The sequence below is a fragment of the Trachypithecus francoisi genome, unplaced genomic scaffold, assembly GCF_009764315.1.
Source record: "Trachypithecus francoisi isolate TF-2019V2 unplaced genomic scaffold, Tfra_2.0 Lachesis_group10, whole genome shotgun sequence".
Classification (NCBI taxonomy): Eukaryota; Metazoa; Chordata; class Mammalia; order Primates; family Cercopithecidae; genus Trachypithecus; species Trachypithecus francoisi.
Window position 1 is genome coordinate 48,708,430 of NW_022681455.1, and position 16,579 is coordinate 48,725,008.

Sequence of the window (16,579 nt, forward strand, 5' to 3'; positions counted from 1 at the left end):
ATGTTTGTACAATGAGTGGTATTTTATAAGGTGTTTCCTTTTAAAAGATAGACATCTTTTCACAGCCATTTCAATTTACCTTTTTTTCTATAAAGGTCTTTTATCTTAACACATTAAGGGTTAGGCTTGTCTGACACTTGTAACATATCTTATCGTATCAGCTCTTCTTTAAAGAAATTAATAATTATGTGGGAGTGATATTTATTTCAGTGGATGATACCCTCATTTAAACACTAAAAACTTCAGCAGCATTAAGTTATATTTTAGCAAACTTCAGGTTATTGGGTGCTGGAGTAACTGGGACACTTGAAACAAATGTTTTCAAACTTTAGAGGAATCATAAACAGATTTGTTTTTGGTGTCATTATATGTGTGAATATCTACAAAGTGATATTTGGCAAACATGCTTTCAGCTGACTTGAGTGCACCCCGTCTACATCCTTAAATGTTTTCATTTTTATTTCTCCTTTTATTCATTTCTCATGATCAAACTGGTTTGTGTGCACGCCTTTTGTGTGTATGCTTCTGATTTCAAATTTATTGTTATCTTCATGTCTCAAATTCAGTGTCGTTTGTGTGTGTGTGTTTTCATAGGAATTTCCTTGTCTTATCTGGCCCTTGTCATTGAGTTAAGGAAGTGAATAAATGTACACAAGAATCTATATTATCTATTTAAAGTTAATATAAACTGCATATAAGTACTGAGACGCATGAAATAAGGAAAAAAATGGAAAGTTGAGTTAGTCACAAAAATTTTCCAAATTATACATGCTGTGTTAAGCTTTGAAATTACATATTTATGTTTTCTACATAGGGGTCTTGTGTTTCAAAAAGATTTTAAGAGCCCTGAGGGCAGAGGTCTTGCCTTCTGGTTCACAAATTTTCACAAAAATACAGGCTACTGTCTTTGTGTGGTGAGTCCCTTCTATCCTTCCTCTGTGATTCACCCCCCCAAATACACACCAACCTAGTCTTTTCTTGCATATTCGTGTCATGATCATTGCCAAAACCTTCTCAAACTGGCTAAAATGGCCTTCCTACTCTGTTCAGCATTCTCCCATCTATTTTACTAAATTCCACATTTTTATTCTTTTGAGAAATTTCCTTTCAGTAATTAAAAGGGCAGTAATTTTTTTTTCTACATTTTAAGTACATAGGTTTTATTTGCTTCTACATGAAACTGACTGTTTTTCTTAATGTAGTAATATATATATTCTGGTATAATTTTAAAACTGCTTCTCTTTGTAATTTCATTTTTTTTTTTATTTAAAAGGGTTACCGAGTTTTCAGGTTAGACATCTAACACTATAAATGTAATGCATCTGAATTTCACTGGGCATTAAAAGAAAACTTTTAATGGTGCTTTTTACTCTGTCAAAGGTTTTGTTGATACTTGTATAGTCATGTACATGAATAACACAAAAATACTCTCATTGGACTTTGTAATTGGCATAAATAGTCTGATACAAAATAAAGACCCAAAAATACATTTAACATTAATATATTATGAAAATAAAAAATTCTTCAGAAAAATATCTGACTATGGCTTCTTCTGCCTTCTCAGAAGAAGTGGTGGTGAGTTGAATTATTACTTATGTAAGACAATATTGGTTGTCAATCCTTTCTGTTTACAGAGAGCTACGAGAACGAACTCTAACCTAGAATTTGATATTTTAAATGATATATTTTTATCCTTAGCTAGTTTTCTCGTTGTTAAACTGTGAGACCCTGTATTGGGATGTGTGTGTGTGTGTGTGTGTGTGTGTGTGTGTGTGTGTGTATGTGTGTGTGTTTATTTTAGACAAAGAAAAAATCAGAGAGGTAATTGTTAATTCATACCCATGCAACATAAGCTCTGAACCAAGCAAGAGGTAGGAGTTAATGTTCATGTTTGTTCCATGTACACTTTCTCAAATGAATATACTTCTCAAATTAAAGCTGCCCTTAGTTCACTGATGGTTAGATAATGCATCCTATAAGGGAGGAGGGGTCTTGAGGAGGGGTCTTGCTATCCTTCAGGACATAAGTGGCTAGAGGTAATGAAGGAAAGCAATGGGTACTGAGAGAGGAGATTGGAGCAACTGCTATCTCATTTCACAGGGACACACTTCTCCAAATAGAGACAACTGAGGTCCTTTTAATCATCACCTTTCCTACAATGTTTCCCATGGTAACTTCCTCTTTTCCTTTTCCTTCTCTTTCATTCTCTTCTTCTTCTTTATTTTACCTTATTTTAGATTCAGGGGGTACACATGCAGGTTTGTTACGTGGATATATTGTGTAACAGTGTTCACAATGTCCTTTTTAGGGTTGTTCTTTACAACCCTGTTAACAACAAATATCCTGCCTAAATATAATCCACGCTCCAAGGATATTTTTCGTATCACAGCATTCTGTAGTCAACCATTCTTAGCTCAATGAACTTGGCTTTAGCTGCCCTTTCTCAAAATATTCTTTCGAGGAAAGAAGGTGGAGAGAGTAACACATCAAGCTTGACTCTTTATTTTTAAAAGTTACTTTCTCTCAAGGAGCAGGAAAGTATACATTCTAATTTCACTGAAGATGAAGGTCTGTTAGGCCCCTAAAAGCATAAACTGAACAAGAACAGAAGCTGAAATCATTGCCGCCAGACAGCGCATGAGAATCAAGAAAAAATCCATCTTCAGCAGGAATGACACGGAATGCCTTCTGAATAAAAAACTATGGATTCTTCTTATGAGTCACATCTGCATCTCCTCACCTCTAGTAATCTGGGCTCTGCCCCTGTCAAGGAAGGGAAATATACTTAGAGGCATATTGTTAGTATTTCATATACCTTAAACTGTCTAAAGACAAGATTGTTACAGTCAGAAAGGAATAATTCACCCTTTTAATTTCAGACCCTTTGCTTCTTTTCTAGGCTTATATGAAAAGACATAAAGACAGAAGGTAGAATCTTGCATGAATTGAAGCAAACGCAACTGTAATACAAACAGTTTCCTGGGATACACAATTGCCATAGACTAGAGTAACCAGAAGAATACTTAGATCACCACAATAGCAGCCAGTCAATTTGGACTGACTGTGGTATCAGAGAACTGATGTACTACAACAGAAGAAGAAATTAAGAACTAGAACTAGTTTCCATCAGTCCCGCCAGAGCCAAACAACATAATGTAACCACAAGTATAAAATTCATCATATTCACAGAACTAAGAATTTTGCAGGATCTATACACTAAAGGGACAGAATTTCTTTGGGGCTATCATAGAATTCAGCCTACCATAATTCACCCTCTGGCCCCAAGGATTCATGTCCCTTCCAAAAGCAAAATACATTCACCCTCTCCTAAAGTTGTCAAGGATGTCAGCATCAGCTCAACATCCCAAATCTTATCCATATCATCTATGTCAGTTTTGGAAGAGACTCCTGGGTATAATCCATTAACTACAGCTGCTGGAGAAAAATTTTTCTACAATTTTGGACTTGTGAAACTAGGAGACAAATTATCTGCTCCCCAAAGTCCCAATATTCAGTAGTAGGGCAGGCATAGGATATCAGTTTTAGACATTCTGGTTCAAAAAGAGAAATGGGAAGCACAAATGACTAGCTGGTCAAAATATTCCTGAAATCAAGTTGAGAAAATACTGGATTTTTAAAAATTATATTTCAAGATCTGCGAGTAATTTTCTGTGGCCCTCTGGGCTCTCAGCTCCACCCTCTGGGCTATTTCTTCTACCCTTAGAATCATTCTTTCTTTTTATAAAATGTAGCACATGTTTCTAGCAAAGTAGTTTTATCAGCCTGCTTGTTGCCACTCTCTGGCTCTTGCGGTATGAACTGGCAGTATTTCGTATTTCTGCTGATATAGTTTTCCCAAGAACCTGTGATCTCGCATGAATTGTACGTGGTTTCACTCCATTGCACAATAGTCATACCCGCAAATCTTTTTGAGTTAATCCCTCCTCTATTTTTGGCTCCCGTTGATCTGACTGAGGCACAGTCTCTAAGCTTCCTTGTAGTCCTCTAAGCATTTCCTTAATCTATGGAATCTAATCCTAGCAGTCCTCTAAACATTTCCTTAATCTATGAAATCTAATCCTAGTTGTCCTCTAAGCATTTCCTTAATCTATGGAAACAGTCAGTTGTATGACAGGGTTTTCTGACCTTTTGAGTATTCTGAGGTTTTGGTCTGAGGTTATACCACCGCACTCTCAGCCTTTTCTCTATGCCACCTTGTCTTAAGTGCTCTCATCTTAGCACCTTTCGTCATGTGAATAGGCTAAAATTATCCAAGTTACTTTTTTTTTTTTTAATTTTTTTTGAGACAAAGTCTCACTCTGTTGCCAGGCTAGAGTGCAATGATACGATCTCGGCTCACTGCAACCTCCGACTCCTTGTTTCAAGTGATTCTCCTGTCTCAGCTTCCTGACTAGTTAGGATTACAGGCATGTTCCACCATGCCCATCTTATATTTTGTATTTTTAGTACAGAATGGGTTTCACATGTTGGCCATGATGATCTTGATCTCCTGACCTTGTGATCTTTGATTGTAACTTCTTCCTTTCATTTATCTTTCTTCTCTTGCATTTTGCTCTAAGCAGCAAGAATAAATCGGTGCTTACCATAAACACTTTACTTGGTAGGGAGTGGGGAGGTCCACTCACCTTTATATCCAAATTAATTGCCCATACATTTTGCTTTCCACAACTGTAGGACAACTTCTGCTAAGCTTTCAGTGACTACATATGAAAAATCTTCCTTTCTCCTGTGTGATAACATGTTATTGACTTCCTTCTTAGCTCGCCAAGGTAGCCATCCATGTCTATATTACCCCAACAATGTGTTCAAGGCGTTCTAGACTTTTTCTTTCACATATTCCAACTTTTACTCACTTCTTGATTCCAAAACCACTCCTTCATTTTAGCTATGTGTTAAGGAGTCACTTATTTGCAAGTTCCAAAATCTGTGTTAGTTTTATATTACTACATAATAAATTACCACAATCACAGCAGCTTAAACCATCATCTATTTGTTAGCTCATGGTTTTGTAGACTAGAAGACTGGCACAATGTGGCTGTGTTCTATGATCAGGGTATCACAAAGCTAAAATTCAGATGTTGGTCAGGAGAAGTTCTCATCTAGAGGCTGTAGGGAAAAGATCGGGTTCAAGCTGACTCTTGCTGTTGGCAGAATTGATTTCCTTGGAACTGTAGAACTGAGTTTCTGTTTCCTTGTTGCCCCTATTTAGAAGCCACTCTCGACTCCTAAAGCTGACCTACATTCCTTGCCTTGTGGCCCTCTCTATCTTAAAGCCAGTAATGGCACATTGAGTCCTTCACATGCTTTGAATCTCTGACTGTTTCTGACCTCTAGACTCAGATTTGCTGAGTGTGGGTGATAGTCAATCCCACCTGGATAGTCTCCCTAATTTAACGCCAATTGATTTGGAAACTAAATTATATATACAACTTTCCTTTCTTCAGTGTAAGGTAACATGTTCATGGGAACAAAAGCCATCATATCCACAGGCCAACAAATTACACAAGTCATATAACACAAAGCAAGGATCCTGGAGGCTGTCATAAAATTGTGCCTACCACAGGATCCCAGTGTCAGATAGCAATCTCCAAGCTGGTGCTTCCACAGTGCCTTAAACACACTGTTGAAAGTTTAGCAGTCTCTGGGAAGTATAGTATATGATAGAACTAGTGTATTCCACAGTCCTGTGACAGCCCCAAAATATCCCTTGCCATAAAGTAGATTCCTTGGTCTCCATAAAATTATATAATATCCCATGTCAGCAGATCCAGTGCAATTTATGACACTGGAGAGTGATGCTGGTTATGGTTCTGCATGCAAGAAGGGCAAAATCACACCAGGAATATAGATGGCTGGCAGTCAGAAAGAATTACTGCCCCTTTCAGGATGTAAGGGATCTAATATAGTCAACTTATCACCAAGTACCTTATTTATTTCCTCTAGAGACTGTGTTATATTGGGGGCTTGACTTGAATATATGTTGGATATTTGGCAATGGCAATAACTAGATCTGCATTGATGAGTGAGAACCCATGCCATGGGCTCATGCATAACATCCATTGCTGCTATCATGACAATTCTGTTCACGTGCCCTCCATGCCGGCCCTGGACTGGCTAATGATAGAGACTGACAAATGTCACCTGTAAAAGACATTATCTCTAATTGGCTATTTAGTGTCTCTAACGGACTAAATGCACACAGGCGAACCTTGATATGTATAATACAAACAGTTTCATATTTTGCATCCATTTTCATAGATCAGTCTATATGCCTCTTCTCCATATCTCCTTCTATTGGACTGACCATGTCCACTTCTGAATCCCCAAAACCTGTGAAAGTTACATTTGAAGAAAAAAGTCTTTGCATATGTAACTAAATATCTTGACATGAGGATATCATTTTAGAGTATCTGGGTGGGCTCTAAATCCAATAACATGTGTCCTTCTAAGAGATACACAGAGAAGACAGAAGAAGACAAGTACAACACAACGTGACCACAGAAGCAGAGACTGAAATAGGTGACTACAATTTAAGGAATTCTAACATCCACCAGATGCTGGAAGAGGCAAAGGACAAATTCTCCCTAAAGCCTTCAGGGAATTGTGGTTCTGCCAACACTTTGATTTCATACTTCTGGACTCCCAAACTGTGAGAGATTAAATGTCTCTTGTTCTAAGTCACCGATTTTGTGGTAATATTTATTATGGCAGTCCTAAGAAGCTAAAATGCCTTGTTTTCCTGATCTTCCAACATGTTTAAAGCTCCTGACCAACCAGCCAATCCATTTATTGTCACACAAAGTAAATGACCAGGTACCCTACTCAAAGCTTTGTCCTTCAGAGAATTTTCCTGCACTAGTCTTTTCAGTGTCATTTCTGAGTGGGATAGTAGTTTAGCAGCAATTCATTTTCTGTTACATATGGCTCAAGAAGCAGGGCGACTTGTACTTTAGGCTTTTTGCTGCAGACCCCTTGAGTTATCTAGTTAATGGGTTAGCATGAGTTTACCAAAGATTGCATTTCCTTCTTATTTGGTGAAGGTGTGGAATTCAACAATATATTCTTTATTTTGAGGGAGTGCTTTAGCATTTCAAAGACTACTGACCTCCTAAAAACTTCCCTCATTGCAAACTCTTGTATCTTCATGTTTTATCTCCTACTCTCTAAAGTGTATAGGTATATTTAGAGGATATGTGTCTCTCTAAAGCCTCCAACAGACTTATCATTTTGTGCTTGCCTTGTTCTAATAATGTGATTTATTAAATATACTGTTTCAATTAAGATGGTCCAAGTCTAGATGTTTCTGGTCCCCTTAGATAATATAACAGAGGGCAAGAAAATTAACATGGTACTGGGGAAAGATTATAAATGTATTTGATTTTCCATCTTTCTGTTCCTTTTTCTGATAAGTATAGAAAAGAACACATACACCAGCTCAATGGCCAAATATCATATACCTAAAGCCATGCTGACTTACCTTAACAAAGATAACACACCAGCCATAACAGCTGTGTCTTTGTAGAGGTCCACTGTCATTTTCCAGTCTCTGACTAAATTTTGTTATGGCCAGACTCATAATCTAAATGGGAATAAGATAGGAAACACTACCATCATATGCTTTAGGTCTGAAATGTCAATGATTTTTATCATTACTTCTAGAATGTAGTATCATTTTTATTTAATATCATTTAATATAGTTTATTCATACTTTGATGAGATGAAAAAATTTTCAGAATTTTTCACTTGTCTTTCCCCACTCTAATATTCCTTACCATAAGCACACACACACACACACACACACACACACACACACATATATATGAAGTTTTTTTTTTTTCAATTACTAAGTCAATCCATTCAGTTATACCTATGGAGATAGGACATGACCACCAGCTGGAATTATTGACCTACTATACCCACTAAATACAAGAGAACATTGACAACAGGTACTCTTATGCCTCCATTTTAAGAAGTGAACTAATGAGGATGTTACGACTCCCTGGTTATAAATGTCTTGGCTCTGTTCTGCTAAGTCTTAAAAATGTTTGCTTATGGTTGGGCAAGATGACTTGTGCCTGTAATCACAGCACTTTGGGAGGCTGAGGCAGGCAGATCTCCTGAGGCCAGGAGTTCGAGACCAGCCTGGCCAACTTGGTGAAACCCCATCTCTACTAAAAATACAAAAATTAGTCAGGCTGTAATCTCAGCTACTCTGGAGGCTGAGGCAGGAGAATCGCTTGAACCCGGGAGGCAGAGGTTGCAGTGAGCTGAGATTGCGCCATTGCACTCTACCCTGGCAACAGAGCGAAAGTTCGTCTCAATTAAAAAAAAAAAAAAGTCTGCTTATTAGCCTTTACCTAGTATGTAGTTACCCAAGTAAATGGTCATATGTAACTTTGGGGGCACACTGAGGAACCATTACCCTATCAATACATTTACTGTGATGTTGTAGGAGCATTCCTCCTAGGAAGCCTGCTTATTCTTCAGTAAGTGGTTCCCAGATCTAGAAACTAAATCAGATCTGGAAACTGAGTAAGGAACTGTGTCTTTTTGCTGCAGTGGCTGTACTCAGCTTCTTGACTACCCATACGTTATTTCTTTTGGATGTAGAGACTGAGCAACACTCCTGTTGACTACCCATTTAATCTGCCTTTGTAGATGTCTGCTCTATTAACGATTTCTATCGCTCTCTGTGAGTGAGTCCACAGTTGACTCTTTGATCTTGCTAGTCATTACAATAACTGCAACTACCTTGTTTCTTTGGGTAAATACTATCATCTTCCTTTTGTTATTTTTAGTATTCTATAACATCCATTGCAATCAGAGATCCTATTTATGTAACAACATCTCTTACCACAAGCCCTATCCTACAAAGGACAGCCACCACTGAACTTCTCCATGATGCCAGTTCCTTTCTCAGTAGAGCTTTGGTAAACGAGTGTCCTCTAGTAACTCCCAGAGGACAAATCATGTGGTGACTTTTGTGGTCTTAACCATAATTACTGGTCTGCTGGCCAAGAGGGAATGTGCAGTGAATCTGAAGGAGAGATGTGTTGTCTTGTGAGTCACAAGCCTTGATATTGTTTTCAGGTAAATGGGGTATTCACATCTTTGAGAGGGATACATGGGGCAACTTTTGCAAACCCCAGAACTTACACTGATGTTGGTGTCATTGTTTTATATCTCAGATTCCACATCTCACAGGACTCTGGATTGAGAATTAAAATATCTCAAGAACTCTGCTACTTTTACTATTAAGTGATGAGCTTGAGATTTTCTATCCCCAAAAAACCCCAAGATTTTTCTATCTTTTGCTTGAAGGAAATTAGAGTCCTTTTAATGCTGTCTAGAGGACTTCTACCTTTATTTGCTGTTAAGAATTCCAGGCTTTCCATTTTATCTCTCAATATGTCAAATGTCCCAGTTCCACATTCGTTATTACAGGTTTCATCATGTTTATCAAACGCTGAAAATATTCTGCTTGTCAGTTCCTTCTCTTCCATTCGATCTATCACCCCAGTTAACCTCCAGCTGAAGCTATAAAGTTGCAGCATGACAATCTGCTATGGGCTATTCATAATGAAAAATTTTAATATTTCCTTATGTTTCATTATGGACTATCACCAGTGGTAGGGCTCTCATTGCTGGTGAGCTGGTGGTTGACACAGCTCGAATTTCCTCTTTTCAGACCTTTCTTTAACTATTTCTGATTCCAGGTTTCTTAGGAAGCAGGGTCTTACTCAGAGATTTGCAAGTAGGAAATTCATTAGGGAGTGCTCTTGAGATCAACGTGTTTAGGGAGGTAAAGGAAGCAGGACTGGGAAGAGTGTTAACTGGACTGTGATAAAGTTGAAACAAAGACCTCAGTTGATTATATGAGGTTCATATGAGGCATATATGACCGACGTCACTCTTTGAAGTCATCCCAAATTGGAGAAATGGGACCAAAGCTTTATCCCCCTGCATCTACCAATTATAACTTTGAGTGAAATAGCTCTCTTTATCCAAGTCCAAGTACCAGAAATAGACTTAGCTAAAATCTATCAGCTACCATCATTCCTGCAGCTGTAGTGATGAGTGCTTCAATCTTGGGGAAGAAGTGCTGGAGGAACATGAAATCCTATAGAATCATAATCCATGTTTTTTTTTTTTTTCTGTTTATTCTTTCTTCAATCTTTCTTTCTTTCTTTCTTTCTTTCTTTCTTTCTTTCCTTCTTTCTTTCTTTCTTTCTCTTTCTTTCTTCCCCAAATGTGATATTTTATTATTTTAAAATTATAAGACAATGTTATAGACTGAAAATCTATGTCCACACAAAATTTGTATGTTGAATTAAGTCCTAACCTCTAGTATGATGGTATTTAAAAAGGACACCTTTGAGAGGCAATTAAAATTAGATTAATTCATGAGGGTGATGCTTTCAGGATGGGAATAATGGTCTCAGGGAAAATGACCTCATAAGAAGAGGCTTGCACCTACTGAGAAAAGACCATGTGAGGACCTAACAGGAAGTTGGCCACCTACCAACCAGGAAGAGGGTTCTCAGAATGAAATGAGTCAGCTGGAATCAGAATGAAATGAGTCAGCTGGAACCTTGATCTTGGACTTCTCTGCCTCCAAAACTGTGAGAGAATAAATGTATTATTTAAGCCATCCAATACATGATATTTTGTTAATGGCAGTCCATACTAAGACAGTCAGTTTTAAGACTGTGATATAAACATGGAGATAGCAGTATGGACATGTGGCAGTACAATTGTGAGACAAGCAAGGATGTTGGACAAAGAATGGAATATATAACTCACCATCCAAATAACCAATAGCACAAATTCCACTTGCAGACTTCAACCTCTTAGTATAATAGTATACTTTGATTACAGATGGATGTACTACCACGCCCTGCTAATTTTTTGTATTTTTAGAAGAGACAGGCATTCACCATGTTAGCCAGGATGGTCTTCATCTCCTGACCTCGTGATCAGCTCACCTCAGCCTCCCCAGAGGGAGGTTACTTCTGGAGGTTACCTCTGAAGCAGGAGAATCACTTGAACCCGGGAGGTAGAGGTTGCAGTGAGCCGAGATAGCACTACTGCATTCCAGTCTGGGCGACAGAGCGAAACACTGTCTTAAAAAAAAAACAAAAAAACAAAAAAACAAAAAACAACAGTGTACTTGAGTGACAACTCTGAAAAAAACCTCAATATTTTATTATGTTTAAAGTATTATCTCTATCTGGGAACAAGGAAGAAATCTGACTCATTTACGTAAATTATCATTGGAATGCTAACTATCTGACAAAACTATGAAAATTGTTTTCTAAAATAACTAGAAAAAACCAATCTTCTATTTCTCTCTTCTGGTAAATTTAGTTTATATAGTTTATATATACTGCTGAATATAGTTTAAATATTCCTATGAAATTGTTTCTCATACAGAGAACAGAAGAGATCCCAATGTCAAATCTAATTTTAAAATTTAAAATATTTTTCTGCATTTATGACGTGCATCTGTAGTGTGACATATCTTCAGATGCCAGATGCCTTTTTATGATATTTTGTTTTTTAGTCCCCTTGGCAAAATTCTGAACTCTATATCTTTGATACTTATGCATTTGCCTTTATCATTGATCTTAATTTATGCTATAACTTGTTTATCTTTTCTACTTTCTCATTTTTCCCTTTCATACTTTCTACTCATTAATTTCTGCTAAAAAATGTTTCTTTACTGCTATGGCTCATATACTGATTTCAAAAATGTTCATGAGATGGTCTCTATGATTGAAATAGAAATATATTAATGTAAGAAAAAACATTTTAGATTAATCTGAGTGGTATTACTCCCTTGAGACTGTATACTTTTTTCAGCAAGCTTTAACTCTTCTCAGATGGCAGTGTCTTATATTGGAGCATTTCAAAACAGAGTCATATGTTCCTGCTAAAACAAACAAGCGAAATAAACTAATAACAACAAGAAAATAATCCTTCTAATCTTTCACTTGAGTGGTTCACATTATACAACAATTAAATTATATTTTTTATTCTCTGTTTTTTACTGTGAAATATTTTCTTGTAAATTTTTATTATGAAATATTAACTAGCACATGCAAATTCTATGCATACTTCACTTGTAACTTCTCTTTATCTAAGTGCATTTGTGTAGGATTTAATTTTAGTCTTTTTAAAAAGGCAAACAGGTCCCGCCGCCCGCCAGCCAGCCATGAGCTCCACGCAGTTCAACAAGGGCCCCTCGTACGGGCTGTCGGCCGAGGTCAAGAACCGGCTCCTGTCCAAATATGACCCTCAGAAGGAGGCAGAGCTCCGCACCTGGATGGAGGGACTCACCGGCCTCTCCATCGGCCCCGACTTCCAAAGGGGCTTGAAGGACGGAACTATCTTATGCACACTCATGAACAAGCTACAGCCGGGCTCCGTCCCCAAGATCAACCGCTCCATGCAGAACTGGCACCAGCTAGAAAACCTGTCCAACTTCATCAAGGCCATGGTCAGCTACGGCATGAACCCCGTGGACCTGTTCGAGGCCAACGACCTGTTTGAGAGTGGGAACGTGACACAGGTGCAGGTATCTCTTCTCGCCGTGGCGGGGAAGGCCAAGACTAAGGGGCTGCACAGCGGGGTGGACATCGGCTTCAAGTACTCGGAGAAGCAGGAGCGGAATTTCGACGACGCCACCATGAAGGCCGGCCAGTGTGTCATCGGGCTGCAGATGGGCACCAACAAATGCGCCAGCCAGTCGGGCATGACCGCGTACGGCACGAGGAGGCATCTCTATGACCCCAAGAACCATATCCTGCCCCCCATGGACCACTCGACCATCAGCCTCCAGATGGGCACAAACAAGTGTGCGAGCCAGGTGGGCATGACGGCTCCAGGGACGCGGCGGCACATCTATGACACCAAGCTGGGAACCGACAAGTGTGGCAACTCCTCCATGTCCCTGCAGATGGGCTACACGCAGGGCGCCAACCAGAGCGGCCAGGTCTTCGGCCTGGGCCGACAGATATATGACCCCAAGTATTGCCCGCAAGGCACAGTGGCCGATGGGGCTCCCTCAGGCGCTGGCGACTGCCCGGACCCGGGGGAGGTCCCTGAATATCCCCCTTACTACCAGAAGGAGGCCAGCTACTGAGGCTCCCAGCACGCTCTCTTCCGACATCGTCTCCCCGTCTGGGTTTCTGGGTTTTTCTGTGTTTTCATCTTTGTTTTTTTTCTTAGCCGGTTCAGTGCTGCCAATCAACCAAGGGTCTGTGAGTGGCAGCGTGGGATCAGGCAGCAGAGCTTTCTTCCCCTTTGCCTTGGTCCTTTGCAGGGCTGAGCCACTGGGCTGTGGGGGAGGGAGGTCAAGGCCATATCCCGATACGTGTAGGGCGTGTAGGGCGAGGGTCCCTGCTGGCACGTTCAGGCTGTGCTGGGGAGAAGAGACTAACCGGTTCCCAAAGGTTTCTGGTTGCCTCGCCTCTTCCCCCTTTTGTCAGCTGAGCAGTTTGTGGTTTCTCTGCAAGTTTCAGGAATTATTCACAAAAGAAAAATACATTTTGTTTTTTATTCCTGAGGAATGGGGCAGGGACAGTGGAGAAGGTGCTGGGAAATCAGTCACCTGGGAAAGGGGGCCCTGCCATGATGCTAAATATCTCCGGCTCCCGAGTGACTGGATTTCCCCAGGACCAACAGACCTCAGACCCTCAGACCTGCTCCCCGGGGCCAGGTGGGGAAAGTGAAGGCCGTACAGGGAAGTGAAATTCTGAGTTGTTGGGGCTAAGCCTGATCCCCTCTCCATGCTACCCACCCCAACCCACTCTGGCCTTAGTAGGTTTTGTTTTAGTTGTGGCTGTCACCCAGGCTAGAGTGCAGTAGCGCAATCTCGGCTCACTGCACCTCCACCTCCCGGGCTCAAGCGATTCTTCAGCCTCAGCCTCCCGAGTAGCTGGGACTGCAGGTGCTCCACCACACCCGGCTAATTTTTGTAATTTTAGTGGAGACGGGTTTCTTCATGTTGGCCAGGCTGGTCTCGAACTCCTGGCCTCAGATGTGATCCACCCGCCTCAGCCTCCTCAAGTGCTGAGATTATAGGTGTGAGTCACCATGCCCGGCCCCTCAGTAGGTTTTAAGGAGCCCCCAACCCTCCTCCTTTCTGGGCTCGACAAGCTATACTGCTCCATCTTCCCCTGGCCACACGCCCCTCCAAGTACTGCACGGGGGCCCTGCTCCGTGAGATAATGTGAAATACGATTGTGGACCAAACGCAATAAAACCTCTGTTTGGAAGAAGAAGAAGAAGAAAAAAAAAAAAAAAGGCAAACATTTTAAGATATTCTCTATTGTAAATGTAAATTAACATTTACAACTTCAGGGTTTCCTTTCTTATGCCTTCTTGAAATAAGTTTTTTTTTGTTTTCTAATTTTTTTTTAATACAGAAGCCTGCTTCATTTGCTTTCATATTTTTTTATTTTGGTTTCTAATACATTTCAGATAATGTTTTTGGTTGTGTGAGGTAAAGTTTTTTTGTGTGTGTGTGTATGAATATTTAATTATCCCAGTACCATTTGTCAAAAATTAAAAAATTAAAAAAAAAAATACCATCTAAACTGAATTACTGTGATTCTTTTGTTGAAAATCAGTTGACCTCAGGTATGAGGATTTACTTCTAGACACTTTTCCACTGATTATGTCTATTCTTCTTACACTGTTTTGATTACAGATGTTTTATATTAAAATTTTTAATCAGGGAGTTTAAAATCTTCAACCATTCATCTTCAGCTGGTCATTCTAGGTCTTTTCTTTTCCATATAAAATTTATAATACACCTGTCAATTTATAGGGGGAATATGCCTGTTGGAATGTTGATAGAGATTGCTTTTTATCTCTATATGTATTGAGAGCAAATTGACATCTTAATAAACCTCAGTCATGAAATCTATAAGCTTTAACCCTCTATTTATTTTGATCTTCAATATTTTCAACATAACGTTTTATTTCTCATTTGTTAAATTTATAATTAAGTATTTTAAATACTGAATAAATTCTTTATTATTTTATGTTGTTGATTGCTAGGTCATAAAAATGTAATGATTTTATGTATTGATCTTTAATTCTGAGACCTTTCTAAATGGGCTTATTAATTTAAGGAGTAATTATTATAGAAATGTAGATTGCGTAAAATTTTCTACATGTAAGTTTATGTCATTTGTAAATAAGTAGAACTTTACATCTTCAGTATAAATGGATGTCTTTCATTTGTTTTTCTTTCCTTTTCCACAGACCAGAATCTCCAATGCAATGTGTAATAAAAATATGGAGGGCAAATTTGCCCGTATTTAAACTGCAGGGTCTATCTTTTCTTATAGTGTGAAGCCTCTAATGTCTCCATTCCAGTTTTTAAGTATTTATTTTTATGTCTTAAGCCTGGATTCCTAGAGATCACCACTGTTTCTACATATCTTATTGTTTAAGCAATAATTAGGACAAATAATATGCTCAATCGTCTCAAGGCTCATAAGCTTTCACTAAGTGCCAGCTGATGCCAGCGTATGTGGGGAAGTATATTCAAAGTTCAATCAGTTTTCAAACCCTTTACTTTAACTTTCCAGTCGACTCCCTTCGGTCTCTCCCACTAGTTCTCCAATCATCCAAGGATATGTAAATAGTTTGTCTGATTTTTCTATTGCTTTCTTACTTTCTAGTGTCCCCAGTAAATGTCAGTGGCCCAGCCCTCACTGCAATTAAAATTACAGGCTCGAAATTTGTATGTTTTTCTAATTTCTAGATGACTTCACAGTTTTAGCTGACAAGACTTTGGGTTCAAATTCTTCCCTTCCCTAATTGAGTGTTCTCCCTCTAGCTAAAGAAACACTTAGGACCAAATTTAAACCTAAGTTGGTAAAACTACCATTTTTTAGTATTTCAATTATAGGGTGGAGATATGGGAACAGCTCCAGATAAAAAGGCTACAGACTCTGTTCTTACAAAATCTGTAGTATTTTCCAAGTATAAACACTGCTCAACTTGTATGTCTTTAGTTAACTTTCACGGCCCTGAAATGGTTGTTTTTGACAATTTTGTCCATATTACACATTTTTTGGTAGAGATTATTCACCAACCTTTTCATAAATCCCTTCTACTTGAGAAATATTTCTATTAATTAAATTATAAATCTTAAATCAGCCTTGGTTTTCGGAGATAAAATCAATTAATTCATAATATATTACCACTTTGTTATAATTTGCAGAATTTGACTTGCTAACATTTTGTTGAGGTTTTACCTGTAGCTATCACTTATTCTACCATAGTGTGAAGAAATCAAACCACTTCAAAATATCGCTGTAGGTGTTACAGATGGTTATTTTTAAGTCCAGACACCAGATTTGTCAGTGGGTGAGTCTTGAGATGATAACAATGCCCTGACATTTACTCAATTCTGCCTTGAATATCCTCTGGAACTCCAGATATTTTGTAGCATATAAATGCAATCCAATGTTCATGTCTGAATCCCTAAATATTAGAATTCATAACATAATAAAATATTGTTTTATGCAAAGTTGAGGTT

The 16,579-nt window shown here is 38.7% G+C and overlaps 1 protein-coding gene across 1 annotated transcript; it reads left to right on the forward strand.

Annotated features, from left to right (window-relative positions):
- The first annotated feature begins 12,215 nt into the window (after nucleotides 1-12,215).
- Nucleotides 12,216-14,228, forward strand: LOC117087330 (calponin-2-like). Its single transcript, XM_033217403.1, has one exon. The coding sequence runs from the start codon at nucleotides 12,236-12,238 to the stop codon at nucleotides 13,163-13,165; it is 930 nt and encodes a 309-aa protein (XP_033073294.1). The 5' UTR covers nucleotides 12,216-12,235; the 3' UTR covers nucleotides 13,166-14,228.
- Nucleotides 14,229-16,579: the final 2,351 nt, after the last annotated feature.

Excerpts from the sequence above, each read along its gene's own strand:
- LOC117087330 (XM_033217403.1), top strand. The coding sequence starts at position 12,236 with ATGAGCTCCACGCAGTTCAACAAGGGCCCCTCGTACGGGCTGTCGGCC.